Source organism: Eptesicus fuscus, chromosome 24, assembly GCF_027574615.1.
Source record: "Eptesicus fuscus isolate TK198812 chromosome 24, DD_ASM_mEF_20220401, whole genome shotgun sequence".
In the NCBI taxonomy this organism is placed as follows: domain Eukaryota; kingdom Metazoa; phylum Chordata; class Mammalia; order Chiroptera; family Vespertilionidae; genus Eptesicus; species Eptesicus fuscus.
In genome coordinates, this window is record NC_072496.1 from 1351199 (window position 1) to 1378020 (window position 26822).

General features: G+C 60.1%; 1 protein-coding gene across 1 annotated transcript in view; it reads right to left on the reverse strand.

Annotated features, from left to right (window-relative positions):
• The window catches only part of NR5A2 (nuclear receptor subfamily 5 group A member 2), a 62690-nt gene extending 43949 nt beyond the window's left edge, over positions 1–18741 (reverse strand). The window contains 6 exon segments of the mRNA XM_054713022.1: positions 949–1622; positions 5015–5156; positions 6753–6871; positions 10460–10571; positions 10574–10599; positions 18678–18741. Of these exon segments, the coding sequence (XP_054568997.1) occupies positions 949–1622; positions 5015–5156; positions 6753–6871; positions 10460–10571; positions 10574–10599; positions 18678–18741 (1137 nt within the window).
• Between the last annotated feature and the right edge of the window lie 8081 nt (positions 18742–26822).

Here is a 26822-nt window from a genome sequence, read left to right on the forward strand (position 1 = left end):
GCCGGGCTTCAGCCTCGGGAAATGGGATAATTGCGTCGTTACACACAGATCCTTAGGCAAACAGTCCCCTGTTTACAGTGTAGCAGCCCATTAGCCTCAGCCTCAGACACAGCTCGTGAGGCCCGAGGCCCGAGCCAAGGGGACGGGCCCTCAGGCTGCCCGCCCCCTGACCCCCCAACCCAACCCCCCGCCCCCCCAAACACAGCAACCCTCCCGGCGGGGTTTGCTCCCCGCCAGCCCCAGGTCAAGGTAAACAGGCAGTAAATACCTTCATTCTTCAGGGTCTCAACACAACGGCAATGTCGGCCCCCCCCCGCCCCCCCAAACTCCACCCCCCCCCCAATTTGGAACTGGTCCTATTATGAGAAAGCCCTCGACTCGGTCACTCTTCCTTAAAAAGCCGACCAGGCGCCGTTTGACGTCGACCTAACGCGTCCCCCCCACAAACCACCGGAATGAGAGGGAGTCCTGAGCAAAGACGGAACCCCCGTCTCCCGCGCGTGGCCTGAAACGCCAATCCCGCCCACCGGGCGCCGCGGCGAAGACGAGCCCCATCAGGACAGGCCAGCCCCGCGGTCGGCAAACTCAGCAGCCCACAGAGCCAGACATCCACCGCACAGCGACGGGCATGTCTCTGGAGAGCCACGTTTTTAAAACGTCAGCGTCCCCGAACGCCACGTCTTCCACACAGACCCGCCCAGGCCGTGGTGTTTTGTGGAAGAGCCACCCTCCAGGGGCCCGAGAGCCGCGGGTGGCTCGCGAGCCGCGGTTTGCCGGCCACGGGGCCGGGCCCTCGTTCCTCCCGCTCCCGCCCCACGCACCGCAGACGGGCGGCCAGACGGACCAGACGGACCAGACCAGGACAGAACCAAGACGCGCTCCGTCGTCGGGGCGGGGAGAGGGAGAGCCGGGGCCCCCGGGGGGAGGGTGCGGGCGGCGCGGACGTACCTTGAGCTCCCGGAAGAACACGCTGCTCCGGGCCCACTCCACGATGGAGAAGAGCGTCTGGTCGGCCATCTTGCACATCAGCCCGAAGGTGCTCAGCCGCTCGTGCTTGCCGCGGCCGGCCTGCTCCTGCTGCAGGTAGGCCATGATCTTGGCCTGGACCTGGGGCTCGTCCGGCTCGCACTTGAGCAGTTCCAGGATCAGGTGCGGGATGCTGGCCGGCGAGCCGGCCGTCTGGTAGCCGTCCACGTAGGGGTAGCCGAGGAGGGACTCGGGCGAGCTGGTGTAGGGGTCGGGGTACTCGGACTTGATGGCCCGGCTGGGGAAGGGGCCGAAGGGCGGGTAGGCTTGCAGGCCGCCGCCGCCGCCGCCGCCGCCGCCGCCGTGGGGGGGCATGGCCATGCTGACGGGGGAGGTGACGAAGGGGCTGCGGTCGTAGTCCGTGGGCGGCAGGGCGGCGTGGCTCAGGGGCAGGCCCTTGGAGGCCGAGTGGATGCTCTGGATGGCGGAGGAGAGGCCCAGCTCGGGGGGCATGGCCTGGATCACCTGCGACATGGCCTCCAGCTTCAGTCCGTTGGCGCGGATGAGGGCCTTCTTTTGCTGCTTCAGGGCGCGGTCCCGCTTGTACATGGGCCCGAACTTATTCCTCCCGCCTCGCATGCGGTCGGCCCTCACGGCTGAAGGAGAGGGAATCGGGGTGTAAGGAACGGGGTACGTGGTGGAGGCCCCTGGCTGGGGAGCTCGGCTGGCCAGAGCGTCGCCCCAGCAGGCCAAGGCTGTGAGCTCGTAACCTTGCAGGCTGCTGCCTGGAGGGGCAGATGCAAGAATCGGCCAGTGAGCCCTGGCCGGTGTTGCCCAGTGGGTAGCGCTCCGGCCTGCAGACCGAAGGGTCCCGGGTTCGATTCCGGTCAAGGGGCACGTGCCCGGAGTTGCAGGCTTGATCCCTGGTGTGGGGCCTGCAGGAGGCAGCCGATCAATGATTCTCATTCATTATTAATGTTCCTCTCTCTCTCTCTCTCTCTCTCTCCCCCCTCCTCTCTGAGATCAATGAACATACATTTACAAAAGCGAAAGAGTCCACCCGTCAATGCCTAAATAAGTGGAACGACAAATCAATGTTTCTCTCTCCCCCCCTCTTCCTCTCTCTCTCTCTAAAAACCAGTCCATAAATAAAAGAATTTTAAAAAAGATGTAAGTTATCAGCACTCCCCAGATTGACAGCTATCTAGGAATATGGACCGTGGGCCAGGAGCCGTATGTGCGTGTCTGTTTTTACATTAGTCCTCAACTGTTCCCCAGAAAGCCCTGTCCTCATTCTTCATGGATTGTTTCCTCCACGTGTGTTTTTCATAAAGAAAAAAAAAAAAAAAGAAAGAAAAGAAAAGAAAAGAAAGAAATCTCGCCCTTTGGTGGACGGGGGAGATTTCCTAACAATTGTTGCCACGCCCACAGGACACTGTATCACTCGGCGTGTCCGTGGTTCCCCTGAGAGCGCCGGCTTCTCTGATGCCGGATACATTGCTGCTCTCTTGACAGAAACCCGAGCTGCCGAGAGCAACAGAGTATCCACCGGCCCCTTTTCTAGATTAAACTGTGACTGTTTGCTCTTAGAGCATCTCCCCCTTCTAGGCCACGTTGGCCCAGTGGCTGCAAAAATAGATTGGGGATATCCTTTCCTTTAGGAAAAAAAAAAAAAAATGATTTTCACCCGGACTCGACGAACGCACATCAGATCCCCAAGGGCCATCGTGGTTTTTTTTTTTTCGTTTTAGCAGAACTGTGCGGCATTAAAGCCAATCCGTTTCAGACGCCGTCCAGACAGCCTCGCTCCCCTCCCCGCCCCGGTGCTGGGGGGGAGGGGGGTCTGGGGCCACGTCGTGGAATAAGGGAGCCGTTCCCCTCCCCCCCCCAGGCCCGCAGTGGCCCGTGGCGATGAGGCAGGAGCCAGCCGGCCGCCCTGACAGCCTGGGACGTGCGGGCACGGCCGGGGGTCACGTTTTTTGAGCTTTTTATCTTAGGATTAGACCGGCATTAAACATGTATGGCGAACGCGGGCCATCCAGACCACAACACGGGATGACAGAGGCGTTCCTGGGGATGAGGAGGCGTTGAATATTCGGGCGTGTCGTCGTGCGGTGGGAAAGACGGTGGGCACCCAGTGACGTACGGGGGTGACAGCTCACGCTCCAGGGAAAGGGACACGACCTTTTTCTTTTGTTTAGAAAAACACATCGGCCCGGCCGGCGGCGTGGCTCGGGGGCTGAGCGTTGACCTCTGCACCAGGAGGTCACGGTTCGATTCCCGGTCAGGGCACACGCCGGGGGTTGTGGGCTCGATCCCCCAGTGGGGGGCGTGCAGGAGGCCGCCGATGGATGGATGTTTCATTCTCACGTGGACGCTTCTCTCTCTCTTTCCCTCTCCAAATCTATAAAATCTATTTTTTAAAAACGTTTTTATTGATTGCAGAGAGAAAGGGAGAGGGGTAGAGAGACAGAAACATCCATGATGAGAGAGAATCATGGATCAGCTGCCTCCTGCATGACCCCCGCACTGGGGGGGTCGAGACTGCAACCCAGGCGTGTGCCCTTGACCGGGAATCGAACCCAGGACCCTTCAGTCCCCAGGCCAACGCTCTGTCCACTGAGCCAAACCAGGGAGGGCAAAATCTATTTTTTAAAAAAGCACAAACACAAAAAAACCCACTAGTGCTTGGCACATGCCAGTGATACGTACGGCTCACTCCTTTATCTGTCACGCACTTCCTCTGTGGGACGTCAGTAGGCGAGAGAGTGAGGACCGGCGACACGCCACCACATGCGTGAACTGCACATCATGTGTAGCGGCCACATGTTCACTCTGCCGCCCGCCCATGTGCACACGGTCAGCCGGGCTCCGCTCTCTCGACGTCAAGTGCCACGAGGCCTTTAAGAAAGCAGGCTCGGGCCTCCTGTCTAGGAGTTCAGTGTTTTTCATGCTTCTTGCTTCTCAACTTTTTTTTTTTTTTTTAGATTCCATTTTGCAGGCTCCGTCATTACCCTAAAAAGCGCTTTCCCACAATATCCAAACTGACACCTTGCCTGACAAAGTCCTTTTGACAAGTAGAAGGGGTTAATCCCTGCTCGGGAATCACGTAATTGGTTGTTACACTTACGGCAAGCATGCCTATTTAAAAAAAAAAAAAAAATTCCATTCTGGCCGGCGTGGCTCCGCGGTGGAGGGTTGACCTATGAACCAGGAGGTCACGGTTCGATTCTCGGTCAGGGCACAGGCCCAGGTTGCGGGCCCGATCCCCAGTGTGGGGCGTGCAGGAGGCAGCCGATCCGTGATTCTCTTGCATCATGGATGTTTCTCTCTCTCTCCCTCTCCCTTCCTCTCTGCAATCAATAAAAATGTATTTAGAAAGAAAAGATTCCAATCAAACTCTTACAAGGACATTCTGATTTGAAAACGTAAGAAAAGGAGTTTTTCCCACATTATTTTTACTTGTTCTCAGTTGAATGGTTTGAGTCTTCCTTTCATCTACCCTGCTTTTATTTTTAGGGTCAAAGGCAGCTACTCCCCAAACTAACAAAAACAAAATGGGGGGGCCCTGGCCGGTGTGGCTCAGTGGATGGAGCGTCGGCCTGCAGACTGAAGGGTCCCGGGTTCGATTCCGGTCAAGGGCATGGATCTTGGTTGCGGGCACATCCCCAGTAGGGGGTGTGCAGGAGGCAGCTGGTCGATGTTTCTCTCTCATCGATGTTTCTAACTCTCTATCCCTCTCCTTCCTCTCTGTAAAAAAATCAATAAAATATATTAAAAAAATAAAAATAAAATGGGGGGGGCGGCGCGGAGGGGCGAGGCCCACAACTCTTGATATTAACTTTTCTTTTTTTCTGGGTGGATTTGACAGGGGCCATAATGAAACACAGACTATGCCCAAAGCGGACGCCACGTGAAGTCGGACATCCCTGTCCGCCGTGTTCGGAGACCAGGAGAACGATGTCCCTCGGCTGGGAGCGCCACGCGGCGTCCCACGCTAGGCCCCGGGAGCGCGGACGGGCCGCCGCGGGGACGGAGGGGGTCTTACCTTCCAGCTTCATGCCCACGCTCAGGCATTTCTGGAACCGGCAGTACGGACAGCGCTTCCTCTGGGTTTTGTCGATCTGGCAGCTCTGGTTCTCGATACACGTGTACCTCTTATTGTTCTGGACCGTGCGCTTGAAGAACCCCTGGGAGACGGGACACGGGGACACGCGTCATCGATCCATCGCCCGCCTGTCCCCCGACCCCTGTCCTCCCCACGCGCCAGGGACTCCTTGTACCACGGGAGCCCTTCTGAGGGGCTGCGGTTTTGTTTTCCAGTTTCACGAGGCCGGCCCTCCCCCGCAAGCCCAGGAGGTTCCCGCTGGCCTGGGGGGGGGGGTCTATTCCCGAAGCCCGACAGCCCATCGTGGGGGGGGGGGAGTTTGGCTACATACACACCATTTCATCTCAAGGGTCAGAGGAAAGCACCTTCACTATGGGCCAGGGCTTTTCCCCTCCCCACACCCCACCCCCCACCCCTGAACGCCCAAGTCCAGAGAGAGGTTCTTAGGGTGCCTGGTACAATTTCAGGGACAAGCGGCTGCAAAAAAAAAAAAAAAAAAGGCCAGTGGAAAACCTGACTCTCAGAACAGCTCAGATCTCTCCCCAATGTCAACACAAGGTCGTTAAAAGCAAAAGGATTTGAGGAGTAAAAAAAAAAAAAAAAAATGGGGAAAATGTTCCTAATTCCACTGGAATGCGTTCCAGCATGAGAAACTCTGTTTTTTTTAAAAAAAGGAAGAAAAAAAATATGAAACGAATGGGAAGGCGCAGAGAGCAGAGCCCCGAGGCTGCACACAAGACCGTGTGTGTGCGCGCCTGGGGTTTCGCCCCAAAAATTAGTCCGGCCGCCGAGAGCGTGGCTTTGTCGTGGAGCACCGGGCGGCTTTGGTCTTTCTGTCTGTGCTCCTGGCCACCGAGTGAGACAATCCTACTTTGTGATGGAGAAGCAAAGGTGTTTTTTTTTTTTTTTTTCCTGGCAGGGGCTGAAGTCATTGTACCCAGCTCCCTGCTTTAAAAAAAAAAAAAAAAAGTTGGAAAACAGCGAGTATCACTGGGAAGATACAGACGGGATCGGAGACAAGCCCTTCATGTCTCGTTCACGTTAGCAACCGCGTGATACCTGGGGCCCGCGCCTTCCTCCCACTCCAGCGGGTCCCGTGTTCACGACAACGACTCTATCGGACGCGGGGAAGACCCGGCCTGTGGCTCCTCGCGATATAAATTCCCAGGAATCCCCCACACACACACACACAATTATTTGGGGAGTAAATCAGGGAAGGTAGACGTTTATGTCTGTGGGTAATGAATGCCCGGCCCTGCGGCGGCGGCGGCGGGCGAAAAGGCTCGCTCAGCTACAAGGTATTCGGGCGCCACTTTGTCACGGCGGCTCCCCCAGAGCACGGCGGCGCTTTAAATACAGATAAGTCACGGGGAATCAATATCTGGGGGCTGATCGCCGCCGCCATAGGAGGCTCCTCCGGGCAGCGGCATCATAAACCATCGTAAAGCCATGAAACGGGCCAAGTTTTCCAAACACCATCCATTTCTCTGCCCTTCGCATTAAAGGAGACACGTATTTCTAAGAATCATCTCCCTAGGACGCTCTCTCTCTCTCTCTCTTTCTCTCTCTCTCTTTTTTTTTTTAAATTGAGTCTTAAAATAAAAATAAAAGACAGCCTGGCCCCCGGTCGCCGGAAGAAGCCACCCCGGGGGTTTTGCTGGGGCTCGGAGGGTCCCACCTTGCAGCTCTCGCAGGTGAGGAGCCCGTAGTGGTAGCCGGACACCTTGTCTCCGCACACGGGACACAGCTCCTCCAGGTCCTCGTCGTAGGAGTAATTCACCATCTTAAACTGAGACACTGGAAGGGAAGAGAAGAGACAGGGGCACGCGGGCCCCCGGTGAGTTTCCCAGGTCGCTTCCGTGTCCCCCCCCCACCCCGCAGGGAAAGGCGGGCAAAGTCCACCCGGGAAAGAGACGACGTGAAAATAGGTTGTGCCCAGGACTTCCTTCCAGAACTACTGGACAGCGAGAAAGCCCAACATCTTTAAAAAGAAAAAAAAAAGTATATATATATATTTTTAAAATTTTAAAAAGAACTCCCCAAGTCTCCTGTGAAACATTTCAGCCCTGACACCCCCCAACCCCCAACCCTGCGCACCCAAAAAGCCTGCAAAGCCACCACTCCGACTGGGAGCGGGAGCCGCCGCCGCCGCCGCCGCCGGAAGAAACCGCTCGGGATTTCTGTGAAACGCCTTTCAAAGTCCCCAGCGTGTCACCTTTGCCCCAGGGACAGAGGAACGCACCCCCTGCACCCCCACTCTCTCTCAGAGGAAGTTTGCCGCTGGCACCTCGCGGGAGGGGCGGCCCCGGGACCAGGCCCGCGGCTGAGACGCTCCAGCCTGGACCCCGGGTCCGAGGCCCCCTTCCCCCAGGCTCCCCAGGCTCCGGGCCGGGCCAGGAAGAAGCCGAAAGGCCCTCTCTCGATCCGGATACTTTGTTTCCACTCCCGATACTTTGTTTCCACTCCCGATACTTTGTTTCCACTCCCGATACTTTGTTTCGACTCCGCACTTTTGCAAACCCGCCTGCGCAAGTGGAAAGGGGGAAGAAGGGAAGCCAGCCCGGAGGAAACAAAGTGAAAATAAAAGGGAAAAGAGACACAGCGGAGGGGCTCCTGAACGTCCCAACTTCACAGCTTTTCCGCCATCCCCGCCCCCGAGATCGCCCCGGGTTGAAGTTCAACCGAAACCGGGCCGCCCGGCGCGGATCGGGGCCCGCCTCCCGGGGACGCAGCCCCGCCGAGCGCGTCCGCGTGGAGCGAGGTCCGTGTGCCCCAGGGCAGTGGCCCGAGGGGGTCCCAGATGGTACCTGGTCCGGTCCCTTCCCGAGACTCCACGTCCACGCGGCGGGGACGGACGGGTCGCGCAGCCCGGCCACCACCGCCGCCGCCGCCGCCGCCGCGCGCGCTCGGGGCAGCGCCCTGTGAACGCCCGGGGCGCACTCGCCCGTTCGCCGGTTGCTCAACCTCCGCTCCCACCGCCACGCAAACACCCACTCCGTTTGTTTTAAGTTAATCAGTGGCGTTTTGCGGGGGGCGGGGTGGAGGGGGGATGGGGAGCCGGGGAGCGGGCAGAAGTTTCCTGATTTGTTTACCGAAAAGGAAGGAGTTGCCGCCGGCCCCCGTCCCGGAGCGCTGGCCACTCTGTCACCCGGGGCTTCCCGCCCGGGACTTGCTCTTGGGGTGTTTTTTTTTTCTTTCTTTCTTTCTCCCTTTTAAGTAAAGTTCTTTTTAAAAATCCCTGTAAGGAGTCTGCGGGCCCAGCATAGGGCCTTGGGGAGGGGGTGTCCCTGCGGCGCTGGTGGCGGGCGCCCCGTCCCGCGGACTCGGAGCCCAGCACCCGGGCTGAAGCCGGAGGCAGGCAGAGTTTGGGAGGGGACTTGGGGGGAAGGGGTTCCCGCAGAACCAGACGCCGGGCTCCCTCAGGGGCCGCGCCTCGGTGTTGGGCTGGGGGGTTGGGGAGGTTGGGGGGTTGGGGGATTGTGGCCCCGTCTCTCCGGCAGCTCGTGCCCAATGTTTTGGGGACGGGAGGAAAGGGCGCCGTCCCCCAGTCTGTCCTTCCAGCTCCCCGACCGCCAACAAAGTTTACTCTGACTTCGCGGCGCCTACGGGGCGCGGGGAGGCCGCGGGGTCCAGGGGACTCGGGGATCCTGCACCGAGAGGGCCGGCGCTGGGGCGGGGACACCCCCCCTTAGAACAGAAAAGGCCAACGTGGAGGCCGCGCGGAGAGAGGCGCCGCTGTGCCCGCCACGCGGGGCCGGCCCGCGGGTGTCTCGGGTGCGGCCCCCGCCGGGCACTCGGGGAAGGGAGTCCCCGTCTTGAAAGAGCGGAGGGGCCGGCGGGGCCTCGGAAGCCCGCGGAGGAGTCTCCCCCTAAGTGGAGCGCGCGGCGCGGTCTGGGGACCCAGCAGCCGGCTCTCCCCGCGGCGCGGGCTGCGGCGCATTCCCGGCCGAGACCAGAGGTCAAACCTGGGCACGGGGCTCCCCGTCCCCAAAGCTCCTCCCGAACGGAGCGGCGCTCCCAGGCGGCTTCGGGGGAGCCCGGGGCGCCGGGGGAGCCAACTTTCTCCCGAGGACGCCCCTCTCCAACTTCAAGGAGGAAACGTGACCCCGGGGTTTCCCTCCCGTCTCTCCGCGGGTCCCTCGGGAACGCACCGGGCCGGGACCAGGAGCGGAAACTTCCCTCCGCGCCCCGAGAATGGCGCGGGCCCCGCGGGCGCCCCGAGGCTCCTCTCTGCGGCAGCGGGCGGCGGAGGGTCCCCGCTCGCCTTCGCCGCGCCGCGCCCCCACTTCCCCACCGAGCGGGGACCCCGGAAACCAGCAGGAAAGGCCTGTTTGGGCCAACCGGGTTCCCCTGCAGCCCCCCCCACAGCGCTCCCTGGAGGGTCGCGGAGCGGTCACCACCCGCAGGCCTGCCGCGCGCCTCTCCGCCGCCACCCCGGTCCCCCCCGCGCGGCCGGGCACCGTCAGGCCCCGGAGGCCGAGCGGCGCCAACCGGCGCTGAACTCTGCTCCCGTCCCGCCCGGCCCTTCCCAGGCCGCTCACGCCCGGGGCGGCAGGAAGCGCGCTGGGGTCGCCGGCCCGCACATCCGCGCGCGGGAAGACGGGGCGCGGAGGATGGAGGGGCGCCGGCGACTCTTCCTCGCATTGTTCCCTCCGGGCCCAGGGCCGCCGCGGCCAACTTCTCCGGGGCTTGGCGCGGCCGGAGCCGGCCTGGCGACTTGGGAAAACGGCGAAGACACGGCCCGCGCGAGGCAGTGTTTGTTGGCGACCGGGAGCCGGGGACCCACGCAGGACCCCCCCCCCCCGTACCCCGTGCCCCGCTCCGGGCTGCGGCGAAGATACGCGGTCTCCCCCCGCCTCCCGCCCCCCCACCGCAACTCCCCGGGCAGGACCCGCGCGGAGCACGGGGCTGCGTTTGCTTCCGCAGCTCTGCCCGCTCTTCCCAACGCGCCCGGTTCCCGGGGCGCGCACCTGGGCCTGGGGGTGCCCCTCTGCATTCTAACCCCGAAGACAAGCCTTGCGGGGTCCCCTGCTCCTCCTGGGGGTGACTTTTCCCCGAGCACAGTGTTCTCCACCTGAGCGCGCTGGTCCCTCCCCACGGGTCCCGGGGACGGGGCACCGGCTCGGCTTTCGATGGGACCCTCCCCCCCCCCACCTCCGTCAGCCCGAAGCCGCCGCTCGGGTGGTCGGAGAGCTCGAAGCTTCTCTCTTCCCGGTTAGAATCGAGCGGCCCGGGAGGCATCGCTGGCAAAGCGTCCGCCTCGCCCGGTTCCAGAGCCATAAACTTTGGTGGCCGGGGAGGCGGCCTGCCGCCCGCGCGCGCCCGGGACCGGTCACCCCCAAGGCGCGGGGAGTCCGGGCGCCGTGGCCGCGGGAGCCCGCTTACCTTGCATGTTTTCCGGCATCTGCCCCTGGTCCCCATGCGCCCGCGCCAGTCCCAGCGCTTCCGTCTCCACTTTGGGCAGCATGTCCAGGCGGCCGCGCGCGGGGCTCGGCGCTCGGCGTGCGCGTCGGGAAGCCCCGCACCTGGGCGCTGCTGCCGCGCAGATCCGGGTCCGGCGGGGAGAAGGCAGGAGCGTCCGGAGGGGTCCGCTCGCAGGCGCGAGCCTCCGCCGCCTCCGGGGCTGCGAGTCCGGACCCCTGCGCCCCGGCCAGCCCCGCCGCTTCCCGCCGCCTCCGAGCCGCGAGGAGGAGGCAGAGGGCCGGAGAGGCGGTGGAGACGGCGCCCGGGCGCGCGCGGGCTCGGCTCCGCGAGGGCGGAGGCGGCGGCGGCGGCGGCGATGAGGGCGCAGCTGCCCGGGGAGCGGATCCGGACCAGCCGAGCTCGGGGCGCGGGGCGCAGGCGGCGGCGGGGCCGCTGTCGCTGCTGCGGGACGACTCGCTCTCGGCGGCTCCCACCTCCGTGCGCCGCGGGCTCGGGATCGGCAGCGACTCTGGCTGCTCGCGGCTCGTCTCCCCGCCCCTGCCCCTCCTGCTCCCCGGCGCGAGCAGTGGCGAGTGAGGAGCGCCAAGTTGCAGCCTCGCTCTCCGGCCTCCCGCCCGCCTCCCGCGGGTCCCAGGGCCGCCCGGGGCAGCCCCGAGGCGGACCGTGCCGGCGGGGAGAGCGGGGACCGGCGGAGAAGGGAGGTGAGCGGGGCCCGGGCCGGGGAGGCTGGGGTGAGGGCTGGTGACAGCGACTAGGGACGCGGGTTCCGGACTCGGGTCGGACCCCTGGCGCCAGCCAATGGGGAGGCGGCGCACACGCCCCGGTCCCCGCGCCCGCCCCAACCTCGGCACCGCGCCTCGCCCCCTCCCCCGCCCCCTCCCCCCGCGCCCTGGCCTGGGGCGGGGGACCGGAGGCTTCCGGGTCTTACGCGGGCGAGCGGCGACCTCTGCCTGAGCGCGGCAGCGGCTGGAGCTGGGGCGGCGGCGGCTGGAGCTGGAGCCGAGGGGCTGGCAGCCGAGGAGAGGAGGGGGGTGGGGTGGGGTGGGGGTGCGCCCTGGCGTGCGCGGCGGGTGCGGGGCTGAGCCGGGAGGAGCCTACACGCCCATTGCAAGCACCTGGGGGAAAGAGGTGGGAGTCAGTGGACTGCCCTTTGCCAAGCTGGGTCTGCCGGCTCCACGAGGCACGCAGCCCGCGTGGGCCCCGGGCGCCGTGGCGTGGCCGAGCCCTCGGGACAGCCGCCTCGCCGAGGGTTCACTCACTTGCGGGGAATTAGAGGGGCAGCCGCCCATCTCTCCTCTCTCTCCCGGTCCCTCCGTCACTTCAAGACGCCCCCCCTCTCCCCTCCCCAACCCGGGACGATCTTGGCGACGCGCGCCCTAAGTTTCGGGGAACGCACTCGTCCGTCTGGACTTTCCTTTTTCTTTAATGTTCTAAAAATATTTTTTAAAAAATTGATTTCAGAGAGGATGGGAGAGGGAGAGAGAGAGAGAGAGAGAGCTAAGCATCCATGATGAGAGAGAAGCGTGGATCGGCTGCCTCCTGCACGGCCCCCCATTGAGGATGGAGCCTGCAACCCGGGCCTGGGCCCTGACCCGTGACCTCCTGGTTCCTAGGCCTACGCTTGACGCTCAACCACTGAGCCTCGCAGGCCAGGCGGGACTTTCCTGGTTCCTTCTGGTGTCTCTGGTGGGACCGGCGCAGGAGGCCAGGAGGCCCGCACTTGCTACAAAGTTGCAAAGCCCCATCCCTTAGGCCGCCTCCCCGGCCACCCGCCCAGCCACGTGTTACAAGCTTTCAGATCTCATCCCAAGGAGAGAAAAGGCATTTCCCTCCAGTTTCGGACGGACTCCGCTGAGATGCCCGGAGGGTGTCTGCAGGGAGGCGAGGCGAGTCTTCACCGGAGTCCCTGCCACAGGGGGTGCATTTGAATTTCAAAAGACCTGAATGGATTGTAAGTGAATGGCATGGAGACCACCTGCCTGGGTGTGTGTGTGTGTGTGGGTGTGGGGGGGGGGCGGGCTGAGGTCTACCCCACTCCCTGTTCTGCACCAACTACTTTGATAGGAATGGGGTGCTCACCTGTACCCCCCCTCCCGATGCGTGGCCCTCTGCACTGACTTGTCACGGCTCAGGTTTCATAGGAACATTAAACTGGGTGGTGGTGGGGGGGGGGGTGGCTGGCCGCTAGTTCGAAAGGGGAACGGGCTGGAGTTGCCAAAATTCGGGACGTTGAAGAGGCTCCGATGTTCCCGAGTCTCAGCTGAGCCTGCCAACCCGCTCCTCGTGGAGCCCAGGCCCGGGTTGCAGGCTCCCGGTGGCTTGAAGGTCGCAGTGAATGAAGAACGTGCCTCACCCGCCAGGTGTGGCTCAGGGGTTGCACTTTGACCTATGAACCCGAAGGTCGCAGGGTTGTGGGCTGGATGCCCAGTAGGGGGCGGTGCAGGAGGCAGCCGATCAAGGATTCTCTCTCATCCTGGATGTTTCCAGCTCTCTCCCCCTCTCCCTTCCTCTCTGAAATGGATAGAAAGGTGGCAAAAAGGAAAAGACGCAGGGGCGAGAAGGGACAGGGGGGTCCCAGGGAGAATCTTGCTGTTCTGGGAACCACAGCCCGCACCCCGAAGCGGCGCGTCTCCCACTGGGCTGCCTCTCAGAGAGGCGAGGGCGCACTCACCTTCTCCCAGCCCCGGGGCGCCCCAGGAGCCCCGCTGCCCACCCTCGTCCCCACTGCTCACTCCAGTCCCTCCACCCTGCAATTTGGCCGCCTCCCCACCCTTCCTCCCCCGCTGGGCCTGGGAGGAGTCCGGCGTCTCCAGGAGCCCCCTCCTCCCCAGGAGAGTCGGGGAGGGGAGCCCGCGCGGCCTGGGACGCCTCTGTCACCGGAGGGGCCGGGGGTCCAGGGGGCGGAGGCCACAGTGGGGGCGGGGAGGCCGCTGAACCGGGGCCCGGGCCCGTGTGGTCTGCGTGCCGAGGCTGGCGGCGCTCCGGGCCGACCCACAGACGCACCGACTGGTTTGGAATGACAAACGCCAGAGTGGGGGTGCGGGGGGCACCGCCCACCGGATGCGGGAACTGTCCCTGGTTCTGAGTCTCCTCCCTGCGCTCCCCCCCCCCGCCCCCCAGCCTGGGGCGACCTCCCCTCCCTGCCCTCCGCGCCCCCCGCATCTTTCCCGACGTGACGGGCCTCCGGGGCGCATCCTTGCGGGCCTCGCGGCCTGCGAGCGCTGATTGACGGTTGCAATTACAGAGGCTGATGGCTCGGGGAGGCCCCGCAGCCTTGATGAGCGGGGAAGCGCGGTCCTGGCAGATTTCACCCCGCGCAGCGCAGCGCCGCGGGCCGCGTGCCCGGTGCAACCACGCCCGCGGGCTGCAGCCCAGGGGTCAGGCACCCCCTCCTGCCCCTCCGCGGGGACCACCCCACCTCCTACCGCCCCGCAGCGCCCTGAGCAACCTGCCCTTCACCCCAGCTCCACGCGCCGGCTGCAAGGGGACCCCCAGGCCAGGGTCCTCGGAATTAGCTCACGGTTCCTGGGCCTGACAAGCAAGCGCAGGTCCCGGAGGCCGGAGTGGGGGACCCACTGCCCCCGCGTGCCTGGGGGCGGGGAGGGGGGAGTGGGGGAAACCTGGCAAGGAGCCCCCTCCCCCCTACACACTTGCAAATCTGCACCCTTGGAATCAATGCCTCAGGCCTCCTTGAGCCTGCGTTTGGGTGTTTTGAAGAAACCAGAGAATGAATTCCTTTCCTCCCAGCACGTGTCTGCTTCTCAGCCCCAGAAGGAACTTTCTTCTTCTTCAGAAAATCTCTACCAGAAACTCCAGAGGAGGCGGCTGATCAGGCCCGTGACCCCGGGCCACCGTGACCCCGGGCCACCGTGACCCCGCCCCTCCCCCTGGGCCTGCCTCGGAAAGCGAAGTTCAGCCCCGAGCCGCGCGCCCTGGCTCCCCACCCGCCGGGAATCCCGGATCCCGGCCCTGGGTTCTAAGGAAAGACGGGTTACATTTCAGCTCGCACCTGGAAACATTGTATCCGCCGAGGCTGTGAAGGCATGAATGTGGGTGGTGAGAACTGCCTGCTTAGAAACAATGTATCGCTTTCTGCTCTGAGGACCCATCCCAGGGCCGCTGTCGGGGCACCCAGGGCTGTGGTGGTACCTCCACAGGCCACGGCCCCGTCTTTCCTGGGGCGGAACGCGAGGTGACCCCACCATCCAGGCTCCCTGAACCCCTTCCCCAGGCCACCTCCCACTCCTGCCCAGAGGGAAGGGTGAGGTTTGGGAGTTTGGCCCAAGTTGTGGCCTTCTGCAGCTCTCTCTCTCTCTCTCCTCTCGGTTCACTGTAGCCCTAGCCGGTGTGGCTCAGTGGATAGAGCACTGGCCTGCGGACTGAAGGGTCCCGGGTTCCATTCAGGTCAAGGGCACAAGCCAGGCTTGCTGGCTCAATCCCTAGTGAGGGGTGTGCAGGAGCGGCAGCTGATGCATGATTTTCCCTCATGGATGTTTCTCTCTCTCCCCGCCCGCCCCTCCCTCCTTCTCTCTGAAATCAATAAAAACATATCAAAGATAACCTCCTCCAGACTCCATCCCCCCCAGGCTGTCCCACCCTGCTGGCCCCACCCTGGGGCCCGCCTGAGGTCTACCCAGATCTAAGCCTCACTTCCCCTGTGGGGATGAGAAAAGGGAGGCCGAGAATCCCTTCCCAGCACCGTCCTTAATCCCAAAATGCCTTTCTGGAGCCACCCCCTGGGTGTACATCCTCATTCCTTTCTATCAGCCGGGGCTAGGTGGTCCTCCCTCAGGGACAGAGCGAGGGTTTGGGGACGCCTGGCTTCTGTTCCCAGTTCACGCTCCCGACCAGCCGAGGGGCCCCGGGAAGCCGCTGGGCCTCGCGGGTGCTGTCTTCCCCAGTAAAAGGGGGTTGACAAGTCAGTTGTAGAGCTGGGCCAGACAGAGCCAGGAAGGCCCTCTGGGTCCAGGCCAGCTCTCCTTTGCTTCTCTCTCTCTCTCCCCCCCCATTAGCGTCCCCCAAACTCATCTCTCTGTAAGGAGACTGACCGGAAGGAAATCAGTCACCAAAGATGACAAGGTCCTTGCTGAGGTGACTGTTCCCATGCAGGCCTCACGGGCCAATGACGTCAGCCGCAGCGGGAACTGTGGGCCAATGACGTCAGCCCCAGCTGAAACTGTGGGCCAATGACGTCAGCCGCAGCTGAAACCGCTCCTCAAACTGCTCTGTATCCAGATTATCTGAAGATGAAACGTTCAGTGTTTCTTCTCATCGATCACACAGAAACACACCCAACAGCGTCCCGGAAGTCTAAGAAAGACGCATCCTCCAGGACCGTGTCCCGTCACCTTCAGTCCGATGGTCCTCCCAGCCTTACCCAAGCTCCCCCGCGGCATCTCACCTCCTCTAGGGAGGAGGGGGGGGGGGCTGGGTTCCCCAACCACAGTGCCCGCCCCGCACCCCCCAAACTCCTGAGGTTCCCTGCCGCTAACTGGATTTCTCGGAGAAGTTTTCTGTTGTTGTCGTTAATCCTCACCTGAGGGTATTTTTTCCATTGATTTTTAGAGAGTGTGGAAGGGAGGGGGAGAGACCGGGAGAAACATGGATGTGAGAGAGACACATCCATCCGTTGCCCTCTCCTCCCCGCCACCCCCCACCTCCCCGGCACACGCCCGGACCAGGACCAGGGATCGAGCCTGCAAACCTGGGCATGTGCTCTTGACCGGATTTGAACCCAGGACCCTGCAGTCCGCAGGCCCAGGCTCTCTCCGCTGAGCCAAACTAGCCAGGCCTCAGGGAGGTGTTCGTTCCAAGAAGGCGAAGAGCGAGGACATGCCACCCACAGAAGTGGCTTCATCCTGTGCTCGGCTCTGGATTGGGGGCGCGTCCCTGGCCAGAGGGCTCGGCCTCCAGGTCGGAGCCTTCTCTGACTCAGCTCAAGTTCAACGCGGAGCCCAAGGTAACCCTAGCCTTGGTGTCGGGGCGGAGGGGCCAAGCCTTTGTCCCCCCCCCCCTTCCTGCCCAAACCCCTCTGGGTTTCTTAGGAGAGGCGACAAAGAAGTCCTTTAACCGCCCCCCCCCCCCCCCAACTGGTCCTGGGTGGAGGCCCTGGGGGTGGGGGTCAGCCCCTGGGACCCAGCTGTCCAGTCTGATGGCCCCACACGGTTCCATCGTCCCCTCAGCCCGCCCCTGGGGTAGGAGGCTGCCTACAGGGGCGTCTCACGGCCGCCTGTGGGGCTGCCACACCAGGGAATGGGATCCGGGATCCGGCGCAGGGAGGCGCCTGGGCAGGTTGAAGGTGCTGGGGCGACTGGCTGAGCGCCTCCCTCGGTGCTTTCTATGGAGGCTCAGTCCCCAGCCGTCTCTCCGGGTAGGCGGACGTCCCGCGGGTTCCCGGCCTCTGCAGCCAGCCGACCTCCCTCCCGACGGGCAGGGGTTCCAGGCGCTCAGGACCGACCCCCACCGCACCGCGCGGCCCGCGGGAGCAGAGGGCAGTGCCTGCGCGCCTGCTCCCACTCCTGGCCCCGTTGAATCCGCGCGAGCTCTGAGCGCCGCGCGGGGGGCGATTTCTCCGGCCCCTTCCCGCCCCCGCCCCACGCGCGTCCCCGTGCGCCCTGGCCCGTGCGCGCGCCGCCCGCGTCCCCGACGCCCAGTCCGCGCTGCGCCCCTGGCGGCTGCCGCCTGGAGGGAGAGTCGAGAGACACACACACACACACACAACCGATTGGGAATCCTTTCGTGCCTCCCTGCCAGCCCGGTCCTGCGCCCCCAGCTTCCTTTATCTGCAGAGCCATCCACCCCCGGTGCGCCCTGCGTGCCCTGCCCCGGTGTTCTTGTCCGTAAGGGCAGGGCGCTTTTTTCCCTCGGTAACCATTTCCTCAATTGACACACTTTAGGGTGCAGTGAGCCCATAAAAACCGCAATCACTGCAGGCAGCGGGTCAGCCGGTTACCTCGCCAGCCAGCGGCAGAGCCCAGCCCTGGGGGTTCCTCCTGGTCCCCCGGGAACTGGGACTCCGCGCTCAGGACAGGCCCTGGGGTCCGCAGGGAACCCCACCCTGAGAAAGCCCAGCAGAGGGCCGCAGGAAAGGCTCCATCCGGGCCTCACAAACTCGGGGCGGGAAGAGAGACCACCTTCCAAGAACTCAGTCATGACAGACAGACCTCTGGACCCACTTCCCCTGGGTCCCTTTTCCCCCCCTTTTCTTTCAGGATTAATTGGACGCATTCTTGCTGGGACATCAGCGCGTTTGTGACTCTTTCTCTTTAAATGAACATTAGCTTTCTGCCCTTCTACTTACAAAAACAAGACGTGGTCATTGTCTTGGAAAAAAAAAATGAAGACAGAGCCCATTCCCTTCTCATCCGTAACGAATGATAATAGTGGTGTTTTTTTTTGCATGAATTTTATTTGCCAGAAAAACACTTTTTATATAGTGTGGGCCGTGAACGAGATGCCCTACTGTGTGAGGCTTGAAGCCTCACGAACGTTGGAAAGCTCTCCCGCAAAGTGTGATGGACCACGGAGCGCTCCATATGGTTACTTTGTCTCGAGTTGTTACGATTTCAGCTTGTTATTTCGGATGAAAACAAAAAAAGTATCAGAAAATATTAGGGGTGAAATGGATATACATTTCCCCCGGGGCCGGTTTTAGGCGAATAGAAGGCGACCCCAAAAACAGTGGGTATAAAACACAATATTTGAAATATCCACTTGCTTTTTTTTTTTTTGAACTTCAGGGAAGATAAATGGGTGATCTACACGGAGTGGCCAGATGATGATGATCTCTGAACGCATCATCATCTGGCCACGCAGTGTCTATCCTATAGAATAAAAGGCTAATATGCAGATTGTCCCCTCGACCAGGAGTTTGACCAGCAGGCAGGCCGGCCAGCCGCCCATGTCCCCTCCCCCTGGCCAGGCTGGCCGGACCCCACCCATGCACGAATTCATGCACCGGGCCTCTATGTATACACACACTGAGTGGCCAGGTGATTATGCGTTCAGAGATCATCATCATCTGGCCACTCCGCGTATACATGGGCTTGTGTGCTTTTGACGGACACAGCAGGAAAAGCAGTGACTTGTAACACCAACGACATCCGTGAGATTAAGTCACGTGTGTGACCGTGAGAGCAGAGTCCTGCACCGATGACCCCGTAGCGCGATGCCCACTTACCCGCAGGCGCACGTCCATGCCTCAGCGGTTCCTGTGAGTCCGCACGGTCCGAGTGAGAGCACATTCTCTGCGAAGTGACAGGCGGTCGGTCCGTCGGCTCAGAGCAGGAATCATTGAGCAGCGGCGGCAGAGGCACGGCTTGTCAAACGGCGTAGCCTTGGGGGAGAACACGGCGACCCGCAGTGAAAGTCATAAAAAATAAAAAAAAAGCAAAAAAAAAAAAAAAAGAGTCCAGGAATTCAGAAAGTTCCAAGCCCGCCCTCCCCTGGACTCTGTCCTTTTTCCATCCTTCGTGACCCGCTGTAAACCGCGGAGCCAGCTTCAGGACGGTGTCTGATCAGACGGAGGGCAACTTCCCGTTGGCTCGCGGAGGTCACATGACCCCGTGCGGGCTGATAAGGGGACCCTGTTATAAAGTGACAGCGAGAGAGATAAGGAGGCCTGGCCGATAATGGCCGGGGAATGATTAACCCGGGAGCCGAGCGGTGCTATGCGGGACCCGGAGGGGAAGGCTGCAGGACGGGGCGGGGGGTCAGGGGGGTCCCAGTGGGTAAGACACCCCGACCGGCTTCAACCCACGCGCTCGGGGAGGCTCTGACGGTCGCCCTGGATGGCATCGCCTCTGGGCCGTGGGGGTTTGGGGGCGGGGCGGCGGGGGGTAGCTCTTCTGACCCCGGCAGGTACGTTCCGGGCGATAACACGGGCAGATAGGCATGCCTCCCGTGACACCGAGAGATAGGGTTGACACTTGGGTACCGGGAGGCGTTCCAGGTGTCAGTTCGGAGCGTCCGCGCGTCCTCTGACCCCGGTGTTATCGGGCCGCGCAGCCCAGGAGTCAACCTGAACTTGCTCCTCTCCTGCTCAGGGGAGTGAAGGGCCACCTGTCTCTCTGTTCCCCCCCCCGCCGCCCTCCCCCCCCCCCAATAGAGGGAAACCTCTCCTCTGAGGTTCGTGCCGGCGCCATGCTGGATGCTGACACAGGTTCCATAGTGCCCAGGGGATGCTGGGCTTCCCCCCACGGGGCTCCTGCTCCCAGCTGAGCCGGATGGGAGCCGCGACTTGGCTGCTCTTACGGCTTTTCATCCTGGGACACGAATGTCAGGATGGTTTGAAAATGGGCCTCCCTGGCCCGGCCGGCGGGGCTCAGGGGTTGAGCATCGACCTGTGAACCGGGAGGTCACGGTTCCATTCCCGGTCAAGGGCACAGGCCCGGGGTGCGGGCTCCATCCCCAGTAGGGGGCGTGCAGGAGGCAGCCGGTCCATGGTTCTCTCTCATCATTGATGTTTCTATCTCCCTCTCCCTCTCCCTTCCTCTCTGAGATCAATAATATATACACTGAGTGGCCAGATGATGATGATCTCTGAACGCATAATAATCTGGCCACTCAGTGTGTGTGTGTGTGTGTGTGTGTGTGTGTATTAGAGGCCCAGTGCATGAATCCGTGCATGGGTGGGGTCCGGCCAGCCTGGCCAGGGGGAGGGGACAGGGGCGGTTGGCCGGCCTGCCTGCTGGTCGAACTCCTGGTCGAGGGGACCATTTGCATATTAGCCTTTTCTTCTATAGGATGGACACGGAGTGGCCAGAGGATGATGATCTCTGAACGCATAATCATCTGGCCACTCAGTGTATATATTCAGACAAAGCGTGGAATCCGGAATCAGAAAGTTACCGGCTCCGGTCCAGGCTCGGCCTCCACGCCGGGGCGAAGTCATGCTCGGCCTCTTTACGCCTTGACTTCTTTTGTCATAAAAAATGACAACAATGATGGGTTCCAAGAGTGCGTGTGTTTTTAAAAAAATGTTTAGAAATAAACGAGAAAATAGAGAGACAATGGAAGTGTTTAATACACACAGAGATGCCACCAAAAGCCCGAGTGGGCGGGCGGCGTGGGTCCGAGGGACGCGCCTCCCCCGGCGGAGGTTTGGAAGACACACAGCAGCTTCCTTTTTCGTATCTTGTCTCCGTCGCCGGTCCTGCCCGGCCGCCCTGCGGCGGGTCCCGGATGAGACAGCGGCGTGCACCGACCCTCTCCCCCGTCGCAGGGGAATAGGAAAAGGGTCCAATTCACGCTTTGTTCCGTGCTTCCGATGACACGGAGTTATTGCGCAGGACGTACAACAGCCCACCCAGGGCCGTGGTCGGCAAACCGCGGCTCGCCAGCCACCTGCGGCTCTCTGGCCCCTGCAGTGTGGCTCTTCCACAAAACACCACGGCCTGGGCGAGTCTATGCTGAAGACGTGGCGTGAGGAGGAGTTTACGTTTAAAAAATGTGGCTCTCCGAAGACATGTCAGTCGTCGTGCTGTTGATACGTGGCTCTGTGGGCTGATGAGTTTGCCGACCACTGATGGGGCCGACAGGGAGCATCACTGGGTGCGTGATCACCCCCCACCCCCCGTGCCCCCGTCCCCAGAACCTGTGAGGAGCGCGAGTGGCTGCGGGTCCCGCGCTCGCTGGCCCGCCACGGGAACGGCCCATTAATGAGTGACTCTGGCCTTTTGAAGCTTATCTGGCGGCTCCTGGAAGCAGATGCCGGTGCCGGTGAGAAATGAACATGTTTTTGTGAAAGAGGCGGAGGGACCTTCCCACGCGACCGACGCCGGGAACAGGTGCTCGGGACCCAGCGGGAGGGCGGCCGGCGGGGAGGAATGTGCGTCGCCTCTGAGCGGGGGGAGGGACACAGAACACAGCAGCCCAGCCTCCACTTTTTTAAAAATAATTAAAAATATATTTTACTGATTTTTTACAGAGAGGAAGGGAGAGGGATAGAGAGCTAGAAACATCGATGAGAGAGAAACATCTATCAGCTGCCTCCTGCACGCCCCCTGCTGGGGATGTGCCCGCAACCAAGGTCCATGCCCTTGACCGGAATCGAACCCGGGACCCTTCAGTCCGCAGGCCGACGCTCTATCCACTGAGCCACACCGGCTAGGGCAGTGGTCGGCAAACCACGGCTCGCGAGCCACCTGCGGCTCTTTGGCCCCTGGAGTGTGGCTCTTCCACAAAACACCACGGCCTGGGCGAGTCTATGTTGAAGACGTGGCGTTCGAAGAAGTTTACGTTTAAAAAATGTGGCTCTCCAGAGACATGTCCATCGTTGTGCTGTTGATATTTGGCTCTGTGGACTCATGAGTTTGCCGACCACGGCCCTAGGCGCAGCCGCTACCGCCGCAGAGCGCGTCGATGGCGACCTACGCCGACAGGGCCCCGTGCGGATGCGGCCGCGGCCGGCTTTGCTAGCTGGCTTCAGAGAGGACTTGTCAATGATTGACGGGTCGCCAGAGACTCCAAGGCATCCCTGCCAACATCCAAAAGGCCTCTGACAGCGTCACCCGAGCCCGTGGGGGCGCCAGGAAGTTACAGTTCAGTTAATGAGTGACCGTCGCTGTCGGCTTCCTGCGGACGCAGCGCGCCCAAGCCGGGGTGGTGGCCCGGTGACCCGGGCTTTTGGGGTGGGGGGCACGGCGCAGGAGCGGACGCCGGGGCGGCCCCTGCGTAGGCTGGGCACTGGGGTGGATGAAGCACAGGCGCCCAAATGGACTCCCCGTGCCGATGGGCTGATGGCGGAGAACGGGTAAAGACGCAGCCAATCCCTTCCTGCCGGCCCCGTGCTCCACGGTCCGTTGTGGCGTGGACCCTCACCTGGCGGGCAGTGGTCAGTGAGTTTGTGCAGGACCCGGGCTCGTTGGCCCTTTAAGAAAAAACAAAATCATCCCTGGCCGGTGTGGCTCAGGGGATAGAGCGTCGGCCTGCGGACTGAAGGGTCCCGGGTTCGATTCCGGTCAGGGACGCAGGCCCGGGTTGCGGGCTCCATCCCTAGTAGAGGGCATGCAGGAGGCAGCCGATCAGTGATTCTCTCTCGTCATGGATGTTTCTCTCTCTCTCTCTCTCTCTCTCTCTCCCTTCCTCTCTGAAATCAATAAAAATATATTTTAGCCCTGACCCATTTGGCTCAGTGGATAGAGCGTCGGCCTGCGGACTGAAGGGTCCTGGGTTCGATTCCCGTCAAGGGCATGTACCTTGGTTTTCGGGCACATCCCCAGTAGGAGGCAGCTGATCGATGTTTCTCTCTCATCGATGTTTCTAACTTCCTATCCCTCTCCCTTCCTCTCTGTTAAAAAATCAATAAGATATATTTTTAAAAATATATGTATTTAAAAACAAAATAAAATCAGTTTCCTTAACCAGCCCCTGCACCCCCAAAGTATGTGAGGTGTTGGGATGGCATGTTGGGGCGAGCCAAGCTTTCTTTTCTTTCTCTGGAATCCCTGTGAGAACGGGGGCACCTGGCCGGGGAGATAAGTCGCTCCGACAGGGGACTGCCAGGTGACTGTGACTCACCGGCCACGGCTCTAATCATTAAACCGCCCCGGTCGATGTTTTGGTGATGCCGATGGCCCCGTCCCAGCTCCTCCGCCTTCCCCCTGCGTGGGGTCATTTATTCTCATCAAAGACCTTATTTTTTGCTTGTTTGTTTTGTACATCCTCACCCAAGGACATTTTTTCCATTGATTTTTTTTAGAGAGAGTGGAAGGGAGAGGGGAGAGAGAGAGAGAGAGAGAGAGAGAGAGAGAGAGAGAGAGAGAGAGAGAGAGAGAGAGACATCGATGTGAGAGAGACACACCGCTCGGTTGCCCTCCGCAGCTGAACCCGAGAGAGGAGAGATGAGACTCCCGGATGTGACCACACGTATTGCCCCAGAGGCAGCCGGCCCTGGGGCGTTGAGTCTGGGAATCTGTGCTGCCGTGTCTCCCCTTTTATTTTATTTATTTTTAAAATAGATCTTTGTTGATTTCAGAGAGGAAGAGAGAGGGGAGAGAGAGAGATAGAAACAACAATGATGAGAGAGGGTCATGCATCGGCTGCCTCCTGCACGCCCCCTGCTGGGGATCGAGCCCGCAACCCGGGCCTGTGCCCCGACCGGGAATCGAAGTCGGGGGGCCCTTCCGTCCGCAGGCCGAGGCTCTCTACCCCCTGAGCCACACCGGCCAGGGCTCGCCGTCTCCAGTTTTAATTTGGGGCAAGGTGTGGGGCTCCTGGCCCCACGAGCGCTGTCTGCCAGCTTTCTTTTTTCTTTCCTTTCCTTTCCTTTTTTTTTTTTTTTTAAATCAATCAGACACATTGTTTGTTCCTCCGGGCCTGACAGACGTGTTGTAATAAGGCCCCGAGCGGCTCCCTCTTCTTTATGTACCTTCTGTCTAACGGCCCCTTGGTGCCGTGACCTGCATTCATGGGACCACAAACACCGGTTTAACCATTAACCCTCGCACCACCTCGAAACGGATTCTTTCATACGGCGAGGGTGACGTGGGCTCCCAATGGGTGCTGGGGGGGCAGAGAGAGAAGTCTTTGGGGGGACGTCGCGTATGAAGGGGCTGAGAGTCGGTGGACCCAGCGGAGAATGGGCCTTGACCCGACCACGTCAGAGAACAGTTTCGCTGACATTCCACTGTCCCTGCAAGACATGGGGCTCTGTACAGTGGCCTGGCCGCGAATAACTTTAAATTGTGGCAATGTCTTGTGTCCATTGGATCACAATTGGATACAATGTCTTGTGTCCATTGGGTCACAATTGGATACAATGTCTTGTGTCCGTTGGGTCACAATTGGATACAATGTCTTGTGTCCGTTGGATCACAATTGGATACAATGTCTTGTGTCCGTTGGGTCACAATTGGATACAATGTCTTGTGTCCGTTGGATCACAATTGGATACAATGTCTTGTGTCCATTGGGTCACAATTGGATACAATGTCTTGTGTCCGTTGAGTCACAATTGGATACAATGTCTTGTGTCCATTGGGTCACAATTGGATACAATGTCTTGTGTCCGTTGAGTCACAATTGGATACAATGTCTTGTGTCCATTGGATCACAATTGGATACAATGTCTTGTGTCCGTTGGATCACAATTGGATACAATGTCTTGTGTCCGTTGAGTCACAATTGGATACAATGTCTTGTGTCCGTTGAGTCACAATTGGATACAATGTCTTGCGTCCGTTGGATCACAATTGGATACAATGTCTTGCGTCCGTTGGATCACAATTGGATACAATGTCTTGTGTCCGTTGGATCACAATTGGATACAATGTCTTGTGTCCGTTGGATCACAATTGGATACAATGTCTTGTGTCCGTTGAGTCACAATTGGATACAATGTCTTGTGTCCGTTGAGTCACAATTGGATACAATGTCTTGTGTCCGTTGGATCACAATTGGATACAATGTCTTGTGTCCGTTGGATCACAATTGGATACAATGTCTTGTGTCCGTTGGATCACAATTGGATACAATGTCTTGCGTCCGTTGGATCACAATTGGATACAATGTCTTGTGTCCGTTGGATCACAATTGGATACAATGTCTTGTGTCCGTGGAATCACAATTGGATACAATGTCTTGTGTCCATTGGATCACAATTGGATACAATGTCTTGTGTCCGTTGGATCACAATTGGATACAATGTCTTGTGTCCGTGGAATCACAATTGGATACAATGTCTTGTGTCCATTGGATCACAATTGGATACAATGTCTTGTGTCCATTGGATCACAATTGGATACAATGTCTTGTGTCCATTGGATCACAATTGGATACAATGTCTTGTGTCCGTTGGATCACAATTGGATACAATGTCCTGTGTCCATTGGATCACAATTGGATACAATGTCTTGTGTCCATTGGATCACAATTGGATACAATGTCTTGTGTCCGTTGGATCACAATTGGATACAATGTCTTGTGTCCAATCTATGCTAATACCGAGAGTCCATTAAGGCGTCATTTGATGTTAGGTAGCTATTTTCACGGCCTTCCTGGTGGGCCTTGGGGAAGTTACAGACCGAAACAAGACACATTGTGCTTTTTATTTTTTTTTTATTTTTTAAAAATATATTTCATTAATTTTTTACAGAGAGGAAGGGAGAGGGATAGAGAGTTAGAAACATCAATGAGAGAGAAACATTGATCGGCTGCCTCCTGCACACCCCCTACTGGGGATGTGCCCACAACCAAGGTACATGCCCTTGGCCGGAATCGAACCTGGGACCCTTCAGTCCGCAGGCCGACGCTCTATCCACTGAGCCACACCGGTTAGGGTACATGGTGCTTTTTAAAAAATAGATATTTTTATTCATTTCAGAGAGGCAGAGAGAGAGAGAAACATCAATGATGAGAGAGAATCACGGATCGGCTGCCTCGTGCACGCCCCCCACTGGGGATGGAGCCCACAACCTGGACATGTTCCCTGACTAAGAATCGAACCCTGACCTCCTGGTTCATAGGCTGATGCTCCACCACGGAGCCACGCCGGCCGGGGAGCCCCTGATGTTCTATGAAGGGTCTTACCTCCCTTTCCCGTCCGGTTATCTGGTTATCCCGACAGCGTTGAAAACACAGATTTCCCTTCTCTCCGCCTTGGGTGAAGCGATTGCTCTCACACCACCTCCTGAGATTGTTCTAATCAGCAATGAGCCGTGATGGGGCCGCTTCGTGAGGTCACAGGGGGGCGAGGGGCGGCCAGGAATGTGCCCCGTCTCCGGGGAGCCCGGCGTTGACAAGGAAACCCGGCCACCACGCTCCGTGTCGCGGGTAAGGGAGGGGGGCCGCCCGGAGCCGGCCCCGCCTTGGAGGCTGTAAATCTTATCTCCGTCAATAGCATAAACCTGGCTAATGACCACCGGCCATATTTTCTTTGCTTCTAAGGGATGGGCTTAAAAAGAGAAAAAAGAAAAAGGGTGTGTGTGTGTGGTGGGGGCGGGGCGGCGATTGCTTATAACAGCATAAAACAGCTTTTAGGCAGAAGTCAGTCTTGGGTTTACCAGGGCGGGCTGTGCCAGGACACGGACACGCCATCCCCGGGGCAGGCCTTCAGTGTTATCCTGTTTCCACACGCAGAGAACTCCGTGAGGATCTTCCTGAGAACATATTTGTTTGTGCAGAAATATCTCTTTTTTTAAAAAAAATACATATATTTTTATTGATTTCAGAGAGGAAGGGAGAGAGAGAGAGAAACATCCACGATGAGAGAGAATCATGGGTCGGCTGCCTCCTGCACGCCCCCCACTGGGGATCGAGCCCACAACCCGGGCCTGTGCCCCGACCGGGAATCGAACCGTGACCTCCTGGTTCATGGGTCGATGCT